General features: G+C 36.0%; 1 protein-coding gene across 4 annotated transcripts in view; it reads right to left on the reverse strand.

Moving 5' to 3' along the window:
- The window catches only part of PRKG1 (protein kinase cGMP-dependent 1), an 869,388-nt gene that overhangs the window by 308,705 nt on the left and 540,081 nt on the right, over nt 1–20,602 (reverse strand). For all 4 annotated transcript variants that reach the window (XM_038411702.2, XM_038411700.2, XM_043518662.1 and 1 more), the window contains one exon: nt 10,985–11,090. In XM_038411702.2, coding sequence (XP_038267630.1) covers nt 10,985–11,090 — 106 coding nt within the window. The remainder of the gene's footprint in view (nt 1–10,984; nt 11,091–20,602) is intronic.

The raw sequence follows: 20,602 nt of genomic DNA on the forward strand, positions 1-20,602 counted from the left end.
CAGGATGCCCCAGGCAGATGTAAAGACTGGATTTTTCCTTAAGCACATGGGTAGCCTTTTAAGGTATATAAAAGGAGAGAGGGAAACAAAGGCATAGCTAAGCTTTTTCTTATTTCAACCCAGGCTGGTGTGTATTCTGACCTACTTGAGGGGAACCACCTTACAACAGGATGTGTTTGGAATGCGGGTTAATATAGATACAAATCTGGCAACCTCCAGTTGCCCAGGATTTTTTAAGGGTCCTGTGTGACAAGCAAGGTTGTTTTTTTTATCCTATTATAGATTGCATGATAAGCCTTTTTATTTAAGCAAAGAGCAAGGGAGCAACCTTGAAAGGCAACAGGCTAATGACATAAGTCATTCTTGTGCAGATATTCATTTTGGCTATTTCTATTCTTCCCAGTAGGGAAAGAGGGAGGACAGATTTAAGATTTGTTAGGGAAATCTGTTAGCACACTTTATTCAAATTTCCGTGTATGAGAAATCAGGGATCCAATTTTTTGTATGCAATGGGAACATATAATCTTTTCCCTTCTCACCTCCTCCCACTTTTGCTGGTGAGATATGGGCACCACTGAAATCTTCCATTCGATTAAATGTCGGAAACATGCTCAGTTAGTGTTAACCTTCCACACTTAAAAAAAGACACCAACTACTCTACATCCTCTTTAAATACTGACTTATGATTCATATAATTGGATTATGGCTAGAAGAGTTGCTCACTATAAGCACAATTAAGAAATTCTTTACCTGACCACCCCTCCCCCGCAAGGAAAAAAGGAAACAGAAAAAATATTCTTTAAAAGGGCAGTATGAAATTGACAGTTTGGTACTTCGGCACATCATTTCAGTTCCACTCCGCTGGCTGCCTGTGCTCTGTGGTTTAGTGAAAACCACCTTATTACATTCAGCTGCTTGCAAACATAAACTTCCTTCAAAATATCCTCATGTGTTTTGACTGCAAACTAAATATAAAGTAACAGTAAAAAAAGCACAAAACAGTCAGGCAGGATTTTGTGTGTTCTCTATTTCAAAAATACTTCCCTTTCCACACTTAGGCTATGTATACACTACTGCGGTAAATTGACCTATGCTACACAACTCCAGCTACATGAATAACGTAGCTGGAGTCAACGTACCTTAGGTTAAGTTACCACCGGGTCTACACCGCCGGGGGTCAACGGGAGATTTTCTCCTCTCAATTTACCTTACTCTTCTCGTCGGGGTAGAGTACAAGGTCGACTGGAGAGCAATCTACAGTTAATTTGGCGGATCTTTACAAGACCCACTAAATTGATTGCCAGTGGATCGATCTCTGAGCATCAATCCCTGCTGTAGTGTAGACCTGTCCTTAGATCCCTAGCTTAAATATCAAAAAACTCACATTACAATCTCTTTTCAAGCTATTCTATAAGGACCTGAATGGGCAAGATGGTCAGCACTTCTTGAGAGGTTTTGTGGGCTCGTGGGGAGTGGAAGACACTCAGCACCTCGCAGAATCAGGCCTTTAAACTAAACATAGGTATAGTCACAAACATCCCCTACAGAGGTCTCCCTCACATAAATCCTACTCCCAGATTCCCATTTTCCAGCACAGCCTTCTCTCTCACTCCAACCATTAGCCCAACTCTTTTACTCTTTTCTAACAGATATCCAAATAATTCTCAGTCCCTACTCCTTCCACCCCGCCCCCCACATTATAACCCATTAACATCATCCCCTTTGAACATACACCTCAGTCAGTTTCCTACCTCACTCTCACTGCTGCTCCCTTCTCTTACCTTCAAAGACGGGGACTCAGCAGATCAGTCATCCTCTTAGCTGAACCTCATCAGCACACTCATTGCTTATTTGCTGTTTGAATTTCAGGCTCAGATGCCGTCTGGCATGTATACCTTGTACACAATAAGTTGTAGGGCTGCTACTAGCAGGTCAGGTGTTTGTACCAAATATGGAATGGCTATGGAGATTCCTTCCCAGCCAGATACACAGGATATATTCACTATGAGATCCTTTAAGGCACTGCCAGGAATGGCTATTGTGAGCTTAAGCTATGTTACACTTGGCACCAGCTAATGGCTGAACAGTATAATACAGTTTAGCATTCCATTACTTCTTCCACTTCCAATGGTAGTTTTAAATACCTACCATTTCCAAAATTTACTCTATTATGCTATCTTTAAAATTCAGTATAGATCAGTCTGTTAAGTGTCTCCGAATCATACTGTTTTTCTAATTACACAACCCGAAAATGTAACAACTGATCTGGCTGTCCATTAGTTGCAACAACTGGCTGTGGTTAGCTTGGAAATTTTGAGTCCTTTTCCTGTTCTGCAACTCTGCATCATAGAGTTTCCTCACTTGATTGTTCTGAGAAGCAAACCATAGATATTGACAGTTTCTGCTGAAAACTCTATTGTCAGCCTCAGTCACGTATGATCTGGGCATAATCTATAATAATTCTTTTTCTTTAAGATAGCTTGAGTTCTTCATCTAGTTTGACAAAAACACTGTCACCAGTGTTTAGACCTGGCAGCTCTCTGAGTGACATCTGTTATAAAAGTGTTTGCAAGGTCCTTTTGCCTTTTTATCTGATTTTGCCACTCTGGAAATTGGAAAAGAACCTATGTCAGAACAGTAATTCTGAGTTGTCTTCCCTTAGGAGTTGTGCTGGACTATATCTAGTAGGTGTTACAGGTATTGATCTGTAACTCAGAAGAGCAAGGGATGGATCGTCTTGCTCTAAGATTTTTTTGACTGTTTGTACAGCTTGTGGGTAATGTGGGCTGCTAGTAATATCATCAAAATATTTCATTTGGAATAACAAATTCTGATGCAGTAAATTGTGGTTCATTGTCCATCACTAATTGTTCTGGAATAGCATAGTAAGCAAGAGTGCACTTCAATTTCTCAATAACACTGCAACATGTTATGTGAAAAACAGTCCATTACAATCAAGTAATAATGTGCTCTGAATTTGCATAAATCTGCAGCTAATCTCTTCCAAGATATGTCCGGTAGATGTGTTTATGTCCTGTATGGTTCACCATTGTCTCTTAATTTTATTTGTAATGGATCTCCTCTCAAAAATCCCATATCATCAAATACTCTGTTAAATTTTTCCAGTTTTCTCACTCACACCTTCATGGGTACCACACTGTAGCTGAGAAAGTTGTTGGTCTTTGATCACATTCACGCTGAATGGAGAGCTTTTGTCTTTGTAAGCTGTTTCTATGAAGAACTGGCCTATGCAGTTCAGAATACCTCCAAGACTAACTAATCAAGGCTGTGCCTGTTGATTTTAGCTCTGGCAGGGGTGGAAGGTGATTGTAAATCCCTTCTGAGATGACAATCAGATCTGCTCCTAAGTCAATTTTAAAGTTAGTAGTCTTATCATGAATATTAATTTTCGCTCTCCAGGCAGGCTCTGTGTCACCACATGATAGACCCCAGAAACAATGGCTCTTGATTGTCTGTGATATTAGTCCATTTCCTGACAGCTTTGGTATGGCAAACAGCTGTAAAATGTCCATAGTTTGCACATTTATTGCATCTTGTGCTTTTGGCTAACCATACACCTGTTGGGCTATGTATTTTTCCATGTCTGGTACATTTATTTTTGACAGGTTTCAGAGTAGCAGCCGTGTTAGTCTGTATTCGCAAAAAGAAAAGGAGTACTTGTGACACCTTAGAGACTAACAAATTTATTAAAGCATAAGCTTTCGTGAGCTACAGCTCACTTCATCGGATGCATTACGATGCATCCGATGAAGTGAGCTGTAGCTCACGAAAGCTTATGCTCTAATAAATTTGTTAGTCTCTAAGGTGCCACAAGTACTCCTTTTATTTATTTTTGAAAGGCTTTGTAAACTTGTCTGGAATTTCTTTATAGCCTCAAGGCTTTGATGGTAACTTTTAGTACTCATGCAATGTCAGTTTACAGATTCTAAACTAATTTGATGTTTTTGAAGTTGCTCCTGCCTTTTGTTCTGCTGTTTCACAAGTTCAGACTGCTTTGCTTTTTGGATTGCTATAGGTAGGGTTAGATAAGTCTTTAACTGGAGTTGTTGCAAAAAGATTCTTGTCTCTTAACCCAATAGCCAGCCTGTCTCTGACATTTTCAAGTTTTGCTGTCCCAAAATCACAATGTTCTGACAATGCATGCAAAGCTCTTACAAAAGGTTTAGCATTTTCCTTTGTTTCTTGAATTTTCCGGTGAAAACAAGCTCTTTAATAACCCACATTTATCTGAGGTACACAGGACTGTTCATATAATTCATATAATATGAATTATCTAAAAGAAAAATAAAGGACTAAGGTCTGCAAAGGTGTATACATACATCTTTATACCCTGCGAGGAACCCGAGTGAAGTTCCTGGGATTCCTCTCTATGTGAAAAGTTTAGCACATGCTTAAGTCTTTGCAGCATCAGTGCTTATATCATATTTTTACTTTACCTAAGTAAAATAACCTTTAGGTATAACTGATATAGAAGAAACCATTAATATGTTGAAAATATTTGATCACACACTTGAAACAGATACCTAGGTTTGCTGTATATGAATCACTAACTTTTTGTTCTGAGATTCGTTGAAGGATTTTATTGTGGAGCTACAAATTCAAGCTATGAAAAATTCTAGTGGATTTCTCCCTTTATTTAATAGTCCCTCTGACCGACATCTTCTCTCATTTCAGGTCACCATTTCCTTTATAATTTACAGGCACTTTAGTTAATATTTTAGGTTTATTTTACATGATTAGGCATTTTGTGCGCACGCGTGTGTGTGTGTGTGTGTACACACAGTTTTAAATAAAATAATTAGATACAGAACACACCTCATAGTTTCATTGGCAATACTTGTGTTTCATTTATGGTGAAAATGAGCAATAGCACCAGCAGAAATTTGCTTTATTTACTTTCCCAAAAGTCTGGAGAAAAGGCAATTCTTCTTCCAATTTATATGCAGAATTTTTCCTACTGTAGTCATTATTAATTTGGCTAAGATACTTTTGATTTAAATTGGCTTAGTTAGGTTGGTATCTATAGTAAGTCAATATACTTTAATTGCCAGTACCTCAATGACTATGTAGATTTCTGTGCAGTGTTGTTGTAGCCATGTTGGTCCCAGGATTAGAGACACAAGGTGAGTGAGGTAATATCTTGTATTGGACCAACATCTGTCGATGAAACAGATAAATTTTTGAGCTACACAGAGCTCTTATGCAGGTCTGGGAAAGATACTCAGGGTGTTTCAGCAAATACAAGGTGGAACAGATTGTTTAGCATAAATAATTAACAAATAATATAAGAGACCATTCAAGGTGAAGTCGCTCTCTAACACCTCTGCAGTCAAAGGGAAAAGGGAGGTTAATGGGTTTCAGATTGTTGTAATAAGCCAAAAATCCAAAGTCTTTATTAAGACCATGATTTTTAGAATCCATCACTCTCACAGATCTTGTGAGACAGGCCAGTCCTTGCTTATAGACAACCCCCCGACCTGAAGCAAATACTCACCAGCAACCACACACCACACAACAGAACCTATCCTTGCAACAAAGCCCGTTGCCAACTCTGTCCACATATCTATTCAGGGGACAACATCATAGGGCCTAATTACATCAGCCACACTATCAGAGACTCGTTCACCTGCGCATCGACCAATGTGATATATGCCATCATGTGCCAGCAATGCCCCTCTGCCATGTGCATTGGTCAAACTGGACAGTCTCTACGTAAAAGAATAAATGGACACAAATCAGACGTCAAGAATTATAACATTCAAAAACCAATTGGAGAACACTTCAATCTCTCTGGTCACACTATTACAGACCTGAGAGTGGCTATCCTTCAACAAAAAAAACTTCAAAAACAGACTCCAACGAGAGACTGCTGAATTGGAATTAATTTTCAAAATGGATACAATTAACTTAGGCTTGAATAGAGACTGGGAACGGATGTGTCATTACATAAAGTAAAACTATTTCCCCACGTTATTTCCCCCCCCCACCCCACCCCCCACTGTTCCTCAGACATTCTTGTTAACTGCTGGAAATGGCCCACCTTGATTATCACCACAAAAGGTTTTCCTCCTTCCCCTCCCCTTCCTGCTGGTAATAGCTCATCTTAAGTGATCACTCTCCTTACAGTGTGTATGATAAAACCCATTGTTTCATGTTCTCTGTGTGTGTATATAATTCTCCCCACTGTATTTTCCACTGAATGCATCCAATGAAGTGAGCTGTAGCTCACGAAAGCTTATGCTCCAATAAATTTGTTAGTCTCTAAGGTGCCACAAGTACTCCTTTTCTTTTTTGTGAATATAGACTAACACAGCTGCTACTCTGAAACATGAACTGCTGGAAACCTATGTTTATAAATGAATAACTGGTGTAACTTTTACTTTTGCAATATACAAATATGTTAATATAGGTCTGAAAAGGCCTCAAAGAGCAAGGCCTGCAGGATCAAGCCATCTTACTTATACTGAAATGAACTGCAAACCTCCCCCATTGACTTCAGAGGGATCAAAATGATTCACATAAATAGTCATCATACTATGCCCTAAATACCTCGTTTCACTCAGTAACTCAAAAAGGTACTATCACTAAAATTTCTGAGTCATTAGTGTTTTTGTGTCTCATCTTTGTGAAAACCAGTAACAAACCACCAAAAAAAGAAAAAGAAAAATATTCCCACCAACATCACCTCAAAAAGATAAGTAACATTTATGTGCATGCTGATTTTTCCCTTTTTATTTGGCAATCATTTACTTTCCACTTCCTTTCTGGTGATATAGAAACCAGCATGGGTTCATTTTATCTCCTTCTATGATGCATACGATTTAGGGAAACAGCATGTGCTAATTACCACAGATTAGAAGGATAAAAGTCACAAATGGGCACAAAAATCTTTCTGTATGTCCTATAAAATATTTGCTATTTTAATAAGTTATCAGCTGAATAGCATATTATTGTTATACTTGGAGATGTTAATGGTTGCCATCAATCAAAAACCTGGTTAAAGCTGATTGGTGGTATGACACACCTTTCATTCAGGCTAAATGGAAGAAGAAATAAAATGCCCTATTGTGTGGTGACAGTTGAAACTATAAAAACCACCACCCAAGGCCTCAACAGCATGACAAAGCCTGAGTAGAAGCTAAACCACATGGTCTGAGGTGTTTTCTTGGAGACCGATTGCAAATCCAATACAAGGGCTGGTGGATTGATTGGCTGCAGCTATGTGCACGAGGGGCAGAAAGCAACTAGAAAGCCAAGGGGAAGTGAAAAAAAAAACAAGAAAAGCAGTAAGTGTGGCCCTGGGAGAAAGTCAAGAGAAAGGGTTCCTTTGGGCATAATACTTTCTGGAAAGGCAGGCTTGGATTTCTGAACAAGGAAACTGCCTCCTTTTGTTTGTTCCTATGGAATTGAGGAAAACAGGACTTTGTGTTCATTCTTTGTAATTAAATAGAATTGCAACAGAAAAATACCTGGCTCATATCATCAACTTCTCCTTATGGAAACAACCCAGCCAGACTCCAAATATTGACCAACTACTTGAGGCAATTGTTGTTTAAAAGGGGAAACATTATTTAAAGAAAAAGTCTGGAACATAGTGGATTTCAGGTAGGTCAAATTGTGAGTATAATACTTTAATTTATTCACCAAAAGCATAATTTCTATTACATTTTTCTGCTAAGTAAAACTATGTTAATTAAGATGTCTATATTTCATGACTATAATGTCACAGCAATGAACTGTAACTTTTTGATAACACGAAACCATAAAATAATACTTTATTATTACTGAATTCATGTGAACAGGTTCCACTTGAAAATTTGTGTCAGAAGAATTGCCATTGTGTTTTTTAACAAGAGTTTTTTTTACAATTAATTTAGTAACAAAAGCTATACAAATGAAATCTTCATACCTTCATCTTGGGGATTTCAAGTAAAGTTTCCTTCATTAAAAAAATGAGGATTGATACAGCTTAAAACACAATGTTCTGTATGTTTCATTAAAAATAAAAAAATTGAAAAACTTTAATTTTACTTGTGTTGAGCTTGAGATAAAAGTGGGAAATGAATTTGATGACATTTGCGCAAATATCTTTTCTCATGCTATAAATGATGAACAGATAAAAACAACTGTAAGAATGCTAAATATCAACTTTTAAAGAAAAATATATTTTCCTGCTTTTAAATATCATCTCCAATAAGAATGAATATACAGTGCACCACAATGTAATGGGCTGCAAGAAAAAAACCCTCAGAAAGAGTATGAGAAAGCTCTTCTCAATTTCTGTCTCACACTCCTTGCCTTCAAATTAAAGCTGGGCAGGCTCTATAAAACATGCATACAAATTAATCTTGACAATCTTCTTGAAAAGCTCTATTAAATCTCAAAGCTTAGGAGCTTAACATGTATATAGCTTATACTTTGAAAAAGAATCAAAAAGCCTTAACTTCAAAACTGATCTTACATTCATCTACTTTTGTAATCCACTGGAATACATAAGGGCAACATTTAACATCTGGGTTCATGGTTTTAGAAAAATCTTCAATATGGTGAAAAAAAGTTAGAGATTTTGTTCTCTCTCTCAAGAAAACTTTTGTAAAGATGGTAACATTCCATGCAGGGGGAAAACGTTATGAAGGAGATGAAGCTTCATGGGGCATAATGAAACAAAGAAATGAATGATACAATGTTTGTAGAAAGAAAAGACAGAAATATGAGAAATGAAAACGTTGAGAGACATTGTAAATGTTTATACAATAGAAAGACTTGAAAAACAGAGAGTTAATTCCCAAAACTAGTGAATTATTGAGAAACTAGAGGATTGGTAGGTAGAGCTACCCCCTCACTAAATCAGAAAGAGAACCAAGAATGTGGGGGAATGAAACAAGCTACTGGCTAGGCTTGCAAGTAGTTCTTAGGAAGCTGGCAACTCCCAGTGTACTCTCAATTCCCTCTTGCTACATATTTTGTTCTACTTGGAAGTTGTTCAGGCCAGTTCATTGTTTTTTGATTCCCAGTTGAAGATATCTATGGGGGAGATTTTCAAAGGCACATATGCCTAGCTGCCATTTGTGTCTCTGAAAATCTTTCTCCCCGCCACTCCTGCCATGAGTTTAATTACAATATTAATCTCTCAGCTATGTCACTCCCTGTCCTTTGTGGAACTATTCCACCTCACATTTACTGTGAAACTGAGGCATTCTGAACAGACTGTCAAATTCCTACACCTTCCCGCTGTGACAACTTTCCCTGTTTTTCTAAAGTCATGCTGAACTATTTCTGCTCCAGTTACGGATCTTTGTCATCTTCTGTGCCACCTTAATTCCTCCCCCCCCCATTATAATACAGTCTTTAACTGTATAATTACATACTATTTTTTCCCCACAGGATCCCTTCTTCTTCCAGAGTCCTCATTTGAATTTTCCAGAGTCAGTTCAGCTTACCTCTACATACATTATATTTTTGAAAGAAAGGGTAAATGTATTTTGTATGGTTTTATAATTATATGCTTTTAAAAAAAAAAGAAAATATGTGAAAAGTAAGTCAAAAACAAAGTAAATTAACCACATGAAACTGTATAATATAAAATATTTGTGATCTCAATGTTAGCAAGTTCCGCTATGTTACAGTATCAAGAAGTATATATCTTGGTAGATATATGTTTCATCTTAGAACAAAAGAAAACAAAAGTAGAGCAGAAAGGATAATTTGTCAATAAAATGTCTATTCATTGTTCAGTATTTATTGCACTAATTTTTACTGTTTGCAATACTTCTGTATCATATAATGCATTTAATTAAAAGGGTCTTTAAAGAACAAGGATATAATATAACTATAGTTTGGAAATACCTTGTAAATAAATGTAATAATAAAATTACTGAAATAGTCATGATTACTTCTGAAAGCAAACTGAAAAACAATAAAAAACAACAATTAAATAAAATTAATTTCTTTTTGGAAGAGGCCAAATCTGAGAATCCCTGCTCACCGAAAACTTTATGAGGAGGAGAAAAATGGTGATTCCACCATGTATTTATTCAGCACCTCAGTCATAGCAGCCAGTCTCTCACCAATTCCTTGTATGTGACACACAGTGATAGGGACCAGCATTGGAATGGAAATAATTCAATAGCACTAAAGTCTATGGGAAAGGTTGTTATCTAGGAAAAAACATGTGATGAAGTATTTAGTGATTAAGTTGCTACCTGTAATCTCACCCTGACCTCAAGTGGTAAATTTTCAGAAAAAGAACTGCAGGGTTTGGCCTTTTAAAACGTATTTCATCAACATAAAACTGACTTCATTCTTTATTGCCAAAATATACTTAGTTATTGGGGCATTATGCATTACTAAAGTAAGGCAGATTTATGATGCTTTGAGATGGTTGCAGAAACTGAATCAAATTTGTAAGATTAAATTCAGGTTTGAAGAAGAAGACATCACTTTATGACTCCTTTTTGTTAGTCAACTGACCCATTCCCCATAGAAGTCTATACAACAAAATTTTGTTTCACTTGCCTTTGTATCTGTTTGACAGAGGAACAAAAATGCACTTTAAAATGAATGATTTCCTAAACAGCATATAAACTAGATTTTTTTCTACTGGGAATTCATGTATATATTATAATTATAATTTATTTATTTATTTGATATGTATTTTCTTTAATGAGTTAGTTTTGAATGACTCTCATAAATGTTCAGTTTTAAAATGCAAACTGTGTTTCGGTGCAATTCCGATGTGGTCCTCTTTGCAAATGATGATGCAAACCATAATTTACAATTAGAAGAAATGAACAGTAATGAGACTACTATCTCCAGTATTCCTCCTTTTTTCTGTATGATATGGCGTATAGGTGGTTTAACAACACATTAGAAGAGGAGACAATCAATACACTGCACTCACCAAAAGCCATAAGTGAGGATAGGAGTTTTAATGTATTTTTCAAAAAGTAAACATGTGCCATACCTTTTTAAAAATTCCATATACTCAGTATGCTTGATGAGGCCTGTCCTCATCATTATTGTTTGAAAACATTGCCGATCAATAGCCCAAAGTTTCACATTTACGAGAGCTGGAAAAAACAAGACAAGGGGAAAATTTAATTAGCAAATCTGAAATGTGAAAAACCTTTTGTGAACTGCAGAGGAAATTAATTATTCATGAGAACCCGGAAATTACTAGCTTTTACAAACTTAAACTATTAACATAAAATTAATCTACTGGCCAATGGACTGAACATGCACAATCCAAAAATAGATCTAATTTTACTCAAAGATCTCATCATGGTATGTGGGGTTTTGGGAAAATGCCTTAGGAAGAACTGTGTCATCAGAAAGTGTTGAGATAAATACACATAGGAAGTTTTTATAGTGTATGGTGAAGGAAAGGAAAAAAGGGGCTCTATTAATCACTGCAATAAGTTATGTCATATACACTATTACTTATACCACATGATTTGAGAATTGATTTAGACTTATCCATGATTTAGAGGGAACAAAGTTAAGTAGGATTTGATCCTACTGCCATCAAAGTAAATGGTAAAATTTCCACCAGCATCAAAGGGTTTTTCAAGAACCTGTCCTACTATATCTTGATGTTAGAACACTTTTAAAGGGGATGGGGAAACCTGTTTTAATAAGGATTTATCCCCCAAACTTTGGTTTCAGTGTCTATGACAAATTCCAGTATTTCTCAATCATGGATTATTAACACACATCATATGCTTTATAGTAGAAGTCCCCAACTAGGGAATAAGGAACACTTGTGGTCCACAAAGCACTTTCATTCATCCACACAGAGCTGGCTGGTCTCATGTTGCTGACTCTCTTTCCTATTCTCATCTGTCAAATTGCATTATGAGACAGCTAAAAGTGAATTAAATATTTTTCTTCAAAGGCAAATGCTGTAGTTGCCACAGGGATGTCTCACAATCATAAATGAGAGGGGAGAAGGTCTACACATCTTCAAATAGGAGCTGAGGTGGCTGTACAGTGGCCATGAGACAACCTCTGTATTAAGAAGCACCTATACTATGATATTTCTAAAATTCCTGCTGTAGACAGATTCAATGATCATTTGTAGAAATTATTTGTGAAAGTTTAACAGTGACTTCAGAAAATGTTCACTACAATGAAAAGTATTACTGTTGTTGCATGTTCAGACAACTGTACTGTCTTATGAAATAGGAGTGCTCAATGTAAGAGACGAAAATAAGTCATATTAAAGTTGTATTCTCACTTGAAGTGAAAGCACAGATGCAGGCTCCAAATGGTCCTCTGAGAGTATCACCTCTGACTTGGTTTAGATAATAAATTCAAATTTCATTTTACATACATTAACTTAGACATTTGGTTATACAAAAATTTCTAATGGTGCTGCGCTTAAATAAGAATACGTAAGGAATCAGAATTTCTCTTTAAAGAGCACCACTTCTACTTTTACTTTTGGGAAGTAACTCAAGCAAACTTCATATCCAGTAGAGATAAACTATGGGAAATGGAATTAGGTATAAAGAATTCACAAATATTCTTGTGAATAAAAGCCATAAAATCACTTAGCTGATATTCACATCTCCTTTAATTCACAAATATTCATATTTGTGAGTTTTATCAATTATAACATTTGCAGAAAGCAAAAGCATCACAAATACCAGCTCAAATATTTATGAGAAAATACACACCTGCGGTACTGTAATGGCCATGTTGAAAATTTGTATTATTTTCACATTAGATTAGTATATAGGGACAAAATTAGAAAAGCCAATGCACAAAATGAGATTAAACTAGCTAGAGACATAAAGAGTAATAAAAAAACATTCTACAAATACATTAGAAACAAGAGGAAGACCAAGGGTAGGCCCGTTACTCAAGGAAAGGGGGGCAATATCAGAAAATGTGGAAATGGTAGAAGTGCTAACAGGCTTTTTTGTTTCAGTTTTCACCAAAAAGGTTAGGAATGATTGGACATCTAACATAGTGAATGCCAGTGAAAATGAGGCTAAAATAGGGAAAGAATAAGTTAAAAATTACTTTGACAAGTTAGATGTCTTCAAGTCACCAATGCCTGATGAAATGCATCCTAGAATACTCAAGGAGCTGACTGAGGAGATATCTGAACCATTAGCGATTATCTTCGAGAAGTCACGGAAGACAGGAGAGATTTCAGAGGACTGGAAAAGGGCAAATATTGTGCCAATCTATAAAAAGGGAAATAAGGACAACCTGGGGAGTTACAGGACAGTCAGCTTAACTTCAGTACCCAGAAAGATAACAGAGGAAATAATTAAGCAATCAATTTGCAAACACTTAGAAGATAATAAGGTGATAAGTAAGAGTCAGCATGGATTAGTCAAGAAAAAAATCATGTCAAATCAACCTAATAGCTTTCTTTGACAGGGTAACAAGCCTTGTGAATGGGGAGAAGTAGTGGATATGGTATATATTGACTTTAGTAAGACTGCATCCGATGAAGTGAGCTGTAGCTCACGAAAGCTTATGCTCTAATAAATTTGTTAGTCTCTAAGGTGCCACAAGTACTCCTTTTATTTTTGCAAATGCAGACTAACACGGCTGCTACTCTGAAACCTGTCTCACATGACCTTCTCATAAACAAACTAGAGAAGTACAATCTAGATGGAGTTACTATAAAAGGGTGCATAACTGGTTAGAAAATCATTCACAGACAGTAGTTATCCGTGGTTTCCTAGTCAAGCTGGAAGGGCATATCTAGTGGGGTCCTGCAGGGATCAGTTCTGGCTCCGGATCTGTTCAATAACTTCATCAATGATTTAGATAATTACATAGAGGATAGACTTATAAAGTTTGCAGAAATACCAAGATGGGAGGGGATGAAAGTGCTTTGGAGGCTAGGATTAAAATTCAAAATGATCAGAACAAACTGGAGAAATGGTCTGAAATAAATACGATGGAATTCAATAAGGACAAATTCAAAGTACTCCACTTAGGAAGGAACAATCAGTTGCACACATACAAAATGGGAAAGAACTACCTGGAAAAGAGTATTGCAGAAAGGGATATGGGGGTCATAGTGGATCACATGCTAAATATGAGTGAACTGTGTAACACCGTTCAGAAAAAAAAATCAAGCGTTATTCTGGGATGTATTAGCAGAAGTGTTGTGAGCAAGACACAAGAAGTAATTCTTCCACTCTACTCTACGGTAATTAGGACTCAAATGGAGTATTGTGTCCAGTTCTGGGTGCTAAATTTCAGGAAAGATGCGAACAAATTAGAGGAAGTCCAGAGAAGAGCAAAACAATGATTAAAAGGTTTAGAAAGCATGAGCTATGAAGGAAGATTGAAAAAATTGGGTTTGTTCAGTCTGGAGAAGAGAAGACTGAGGAGGGACATGATAATGGTTTTCAAGTACATTAGAGGCTGTTACAAGGAGGATGGAGGTAAACTGTTCTTGTTAACCTCCGAGGATAGGACAAGAAGCAATGGGCTTAAATTGCAGCAAAGGCGGTTTAGGTTGGACATTAGGAAAAACTTCCTAATTGTCAGAGTGGTTAAGCACTTGAATAAATTGCCTAGAGAGGTTGTGGAATCTCCGTCATTGTCTAACCTGCTCTTAAAAATCTTCGAGCCCACCTGTTAGGGATGGTCTAGATAATGCTTAGTCCTGCCATGAGTGTAGGGGACTGGACTAGATGAGGTCCCTTCCAGTCCTACAATTCTATGATTCTAGATTAATTAAACAAGTATGGAGGTGTGCAGATAATCTGTGATCAGAAAAAGGGGCTCAAGACTTCTTATAAAGGATAGGTCATCTAAACATCATGAGGGAGAAAACATTGAATGTGTCTTCAAAAATCAATTGCATCTAATCTGGCACCACAAACTACACGCCTTCATCATAATTATATGGTTATTGCATGATGTCACTACAGAGCAAAGTTAAGGTTGTTTGGGTGCCTTAATTGTGCACTTCCATATTTTAACATTTTGGATGTCTTTTAAGTTTAAGCTTAACTCTGAATTTCCTTGGTTAATAATGCTTGGATTTTGAGATAATTATAATATCTCTAATATATTTTATGTACTCTCAACCATAATTCCACTTTTATTTATTTTTTGTCTGGGAGTTCTCAAAGTAAGTTCCTATGTACTCCAAATTCCCAGTTCTAGTCAAATGTAATTGAGAATGTGATTTGCCTTTCTGCTAGGCATAATTTCTCTTCCTAACAAAACACATTGCTCTCATTCAAATGCAGAATTGTCAACCATCAATAAGAATATAAAGAGACAGTAAAGAATTATAGTGAACTGCAAATAGAGAAATTCTGAAGGCCATAGATATTGCCAAAACTATATGAGTCAGCGTCCAAGAATTAAAATAATATATTAATGTGAACAAGAAGAGAGTATGCTCACTCATGATTTTGTAGTGCATAGTTCTGTGGATCTCATCTTCAGAGGTGCAGAGCATCCACAATTCCTATGACTTCTGAAAATAAGGCCCTGTATGTTTATATGATCAAATGTCCCTAAACGCCAGTAATGCTCCAAGATTACACATTAAAATGCTTTAGATATGTGCAAAATAAAACAATTAAAGTCTCATATAGACAAGGAAGCAATTGCTTTATCTGGTAATAGTTATTAACAAATACAATAAAATTCCTGGGTAATTGCCATTTGCATTCACAGAGTCTGAATTAATGCAACCCAGATATAGGTCTTTATATCAGCCTATATTTTATATATGTGTACCCTACATCATGTCAATAGTAGTGGCTGACTCATCACATTGTATGTCCAAAGGGAAGAGAAAATGGAAACTGCTGGTAACAAATGAAATTGCTGGGACTTCGGGCTTATCTATCTATCAGAGCATATAGATTGTGGACAGTTGGGGTTTGAATCAAAGCACACTAATGAACTGTTAGTGTGCATCAGCAAGTTCCACAGGGACAGTCACATCTCAGCTTCATGTGATCAAAATGTTCAGATAGACTGTCCCTTAATTCTTGGCAGATATGAGCTAGTGTTACAATTTCCGGTAGAGAGCTGATTTTCAACAACATACAGTTTTTTAAAAATATCATCACTCTTTCTGAATGAGAAGTACATTTGTGCATCATCTGATTATTTAGACCCTGAAATTTTCTTATATATTAATAAGCAATGCATATTTAAATCTTCAATCAATCTATAGTGATGAGAGCTCTTCGACATACAGATACAACCAATAGTTTAAAAATACAATTGAATATACTGCTTTTAGGGAACTTCCATTTTTATTTTGTTAAAATGTCTGTTATTTTAGTAGTGTGTCCATTAGCAGTAACTTTTATTTATTTATTATGATGTCCTAATCAATAGGAATGACATTCACTTGCTACAATGGTTAATTAAAAATTCTGTTATCCCTATAATTAAACCACCATAAGCAGCGTTTACAAGGTTTTAGACTCTCCAAATTATGTTGTGGAAGTACGTTCTTAGACTAGATCTGAAGTCTTTTTAGTTTAAAGACAGACATTCAAGAGCTACATTTTAATATTTAGCTTTTTGTTGTCAAATGTATATGAACAGTCTGCTGGGTGATTTTGGACAAGTAATTTCCCCTCTCTGTGCCTTAGTTTCTCCATCTGTAAAATGGGATACTGATATTGATCTCTTGTGTAAAGAGCTTTCATATCTACTGATGACAAGTGCAATATAAAACATTGGTATTACTTATTTATTATAGTTACCAAGATATTTCAGTAAAAATAGTGCCGTACAGGCCAAGTAAGAAAAGAAAACTAATATGAAATTGGCATCTATTTTCTGGGTGTTTGATTCTCTCTGATAAAAGATACAAGTAATATAACTTATTTTTATAGAGGTTACTTGCCTCCAAAGGGGAGGGAATAATTCACAGGTTGTTTAGCAAATCAACAGGAAAAGTCTGAAGAATGCCTCCCTATTCTCCATTCTTTGCTGATTATTTTAGTCACTTTGTTTCATCCTCCATGTTCAGTAAAATCCTGCTGGGTAAACTCATTAGACGCAGGAAAAGGTGTCCTTCTAAAACAGTCACTTTCTTTTAGAAATGAAAAAGCAGAAACTCAAAAATTCAAGTTATCTCCTCTGTCTGACAATTTCAAAATTGATTGTATTTGGCACATTTTTTGGTTGTCATTTATCTTTCATGCTTAGATTTTCAATGCGTCATTGAATGTATGGATACTGGTATGGTGTTGAATAGCAAAAATAGTGATGGAGTGAATATGGAATTAGAGGATAGACTGTGCTTTCATATGTTTTACATTGGATTAAGAAGTGACTTCAAATTTTGCATTGAGCTTTCCATATTTTGTATTGTAGAATTAAAAACATTAAAAACACCCACTTACCTGTTTCTTAGAAACAATAAGAATTCTTATAAGTATGTGAAGCTATTTTTAGGTGTAAATCTAATGCTATTTAAATAAAATCAAAATTTTCTGGTATGATAAAGTCATTTGCTGTCAAACTCTTCAATAGTTTGTTTTTGTTTTTAAAGATATGCTCCAGGAATTATTTTGGGGGAAGTTCTATCACCTATGTTACACTTTAGGTCAGACTAGATAATCACAATGGTCCCTTCAGGCCTTGGAATCTATAAAAAACTACTAGTCAGTTCTCAAAATTAGACTACAAATGCATTTTTATCTATATTTCTTTTATAAAACTTCCCTTCCAAATCTTAATTCTTGGAATGACATGGTTGCTAAATTAAAAATCAAGCCAAGAAAGTTTTGAAGATAGTAAGAAAAACATTTCAGCAAAATCATTATTTATACTCATTTGTAAATGTTAAATTACAAGACACACTATTTTATAAACAATATTAAATTACAATCTATTCAACCACCCCCTTCTTTTTTTCCCTTCCAAAACTGTAGTTTCGGGCTCTATATTGTCCACTTAATTACTTGAACATCAAGATTATACCAACTGACAATGTCCTCCTTATGACAACCACAACAGTACTTTGATTATATTAGTTAAGAAAAGTTTTCTTCTTCCAGGTTTTATTATTGGGGATGAGAAAGAAACAACTATTGAACATAACCAAAAAAATTTAACTCCTCCCCATCTTGCCATGTAACTAAATCTGATGTTTAGTGGGTGTGGTGCTTAACCTTCTGAAAGACATTCCATCCGTCTGATAAGCAATTGTCTTTTTTTTTATACATATACACAGATTTCTAGATTCCCTGGACATAGTATTCCAAACCAACAGTCATGATTCTAGGTTGTAGAATGTCAAAGTAATTTTGAAATACATATGTTATATAAAGCAATGTTCGTTGGTAAAACAGAACAAAAAAAAACCCATTTCATTTTCTTAGCAGCTTGCTATTCACTTTAAAAGTCAATATAGGTTTGTCCTTACAGCATTGAACTATACAAGTGAAGCTTTCTGTTCACAACGGAGACACTGTAACTTCTCCATGGTTATAGTTTAATCACATGTTCAATTATAAACCTGACTTTAGCTCAGGAGGAACACAGTAAAATAATCCAGTATAAATTTTGTAAAAAGAAAAGGAGTACCCGTGGCACCTTAGAGACTAACAAATTTATTAGAGCATAAGCTTTCGTGAGCTACAGCTCACTTCATCGGATGCATCTGATGAAGTGAGCTGTAGCTCACGAAAGCTTATGCTCTAATAAATTTGTTAGTCTCTAAGGTGCCACGGGTACTCCTTTTCTTTTTGCGAATACAGACTAACACGGCTGCTACTCTGAAACCTATAAATTTTGTATTTATGATTGTATATCAGGGAGAACTTTTTCTGGAAAGTATAGGCAAATTGGACTAGGCTTTTCATAAGATATGAATGTACAAACATTTTAGTTCCTTCACCTTTGGAAATTTTACTAATGTTTTTGTGGCTTGTAGTACCTTAAGAACAACTTAACTAGAAACTCAAAACGTGTTTCAAATTTGTTGGCTTTAGTAAGAATTTATAGCCTTTGGATAACTTGAGTAGATTGGAAGTTACTTTTAAATGTTCCATGAAGTTCCTAAAAGTTGCATAACAGCCACAACTATTTATATCGTCAAAAGTAATTTTTAAATGGATATTTAATGTTTTTAACCTTGTATATGCATCATGTTTAGCAAAGAATCTGTAAAAAAAGATTAGCATAACATACCATCTTTCATCAGTTTTCTTGATGTCCAAATAACAGCACACTTTCAGAGAGCAATGTAACCATCTGTGACATCTATACATATGTTCAGGGACACTGGTTTTGTGAATCAAAGAGTTAAAATGTAAGCCAAAGATCCTGTGCCAATAAGCAAGCAGGTGGACCTCTGCACCTTTGTAAATAGGTCCACCTTCATGGTTTTCAGTGCAAGATCAGGGCCTTATGCCATATTGCATTATTGTAAGACATCCAGGATGAAATCCCTATCCAATTGCAATCAATGGGAATTTTGCCATTGACAGCAATGGAGCCAGGATTTCACCCACAGCCTTAAGTTAAAAGAAGATAATACTATTTTACAGACTTTTGGTTCTTAGTCAGTTTAGTTCTGATTTTTCTTGGTCTCTTCATCCTCCGGTGTAATCGACTCAGGAAGCCTTTGCATCTAGATCGAGCCTCTACAGATCCTCTCTCACACATCACAATGTGGGGGGAAACAATGACAGCCTGATGTAGAACACAAAGACGTGTGGGAGGAGGGATATGAGGTTGACAGTAATAGTCCATGAGGTTGATTTTCCCCTTCTTATTCTTGCATGAAAGACTAAAGTTAGAACTCACTTTTCTTTTATGTATCTTTGTCTTCCAAATGAATACACAGCGTTTATAAGATATAGTTGTGGGTCAACTAATATTTGATAGTTATTGTACTACTGTTAATTAAACAATAGTATTCTGATATCAGTATGTATATAAAATGTATTTCTGCAGAGATTACATAAACATTTCAGAGAAATTTAGTGTATAATATGAATGAATTAATTTAATATTGACATTTAACTAATGGGGTGAGCCACCTTTTTGGCCAAATGTGGCACTGCAGGTGAGCTCTACCTTACCTTCCCCCAACTGGGTGTCAACCAATCTAGTTGCACAGATCAGGAAAATGAAAAGCCAAAACAAACTAGTCAAAAGAAATATGTCTCCTTTAATGCAGTCCCAGGCAAGGAGCACATGAAATAACAAATCAAAGGCCCTTACCTCAGGACCCAGGTTCAGGTCTCCCAATGTAAAAGTCTAAAACAAAGTCTCTGTGCCTGGTCAGGTTAACCTTCCAGAGCTGGAAATAAATCACCACCCAGCTCTAGCAGACATATTTTGTCTAGCTATGATTGAATTAGTGCACTAAGAATAGAACAGGAGTACTTGTGGCACCTTAGAGACTAACAAATTTATTTGAGCATAAGCTTTCGTGAGCTACAGCTCACTTCATCATATGCATTCAGTGGAAAATACAGTGGGGAGATTTATGTACATAGAGAACATGAAACAATGGGTGTTACCATACACACTGTAACAAGAGAGTGATCACTTAAGGTGAGCTATTACCAGCAGGAGAGCGCGGAGAGGGAGGGACCTTTTGTAATGATAA

Source organism: Dermochelys coriacea, chromosome 7 (assembly GCF_009764565.3).
Source record: "Dermochelys coriacea isolate rDerCor1 chromosome 7, rDerCor1.pri.v4, whole genome shotgun sequence".
Lineage (NCBI taxonomy): Eukaryota > Metazoa > Chordata > Testudines > Dermochelyidae > Dermochelys > Dermochelys coriacea.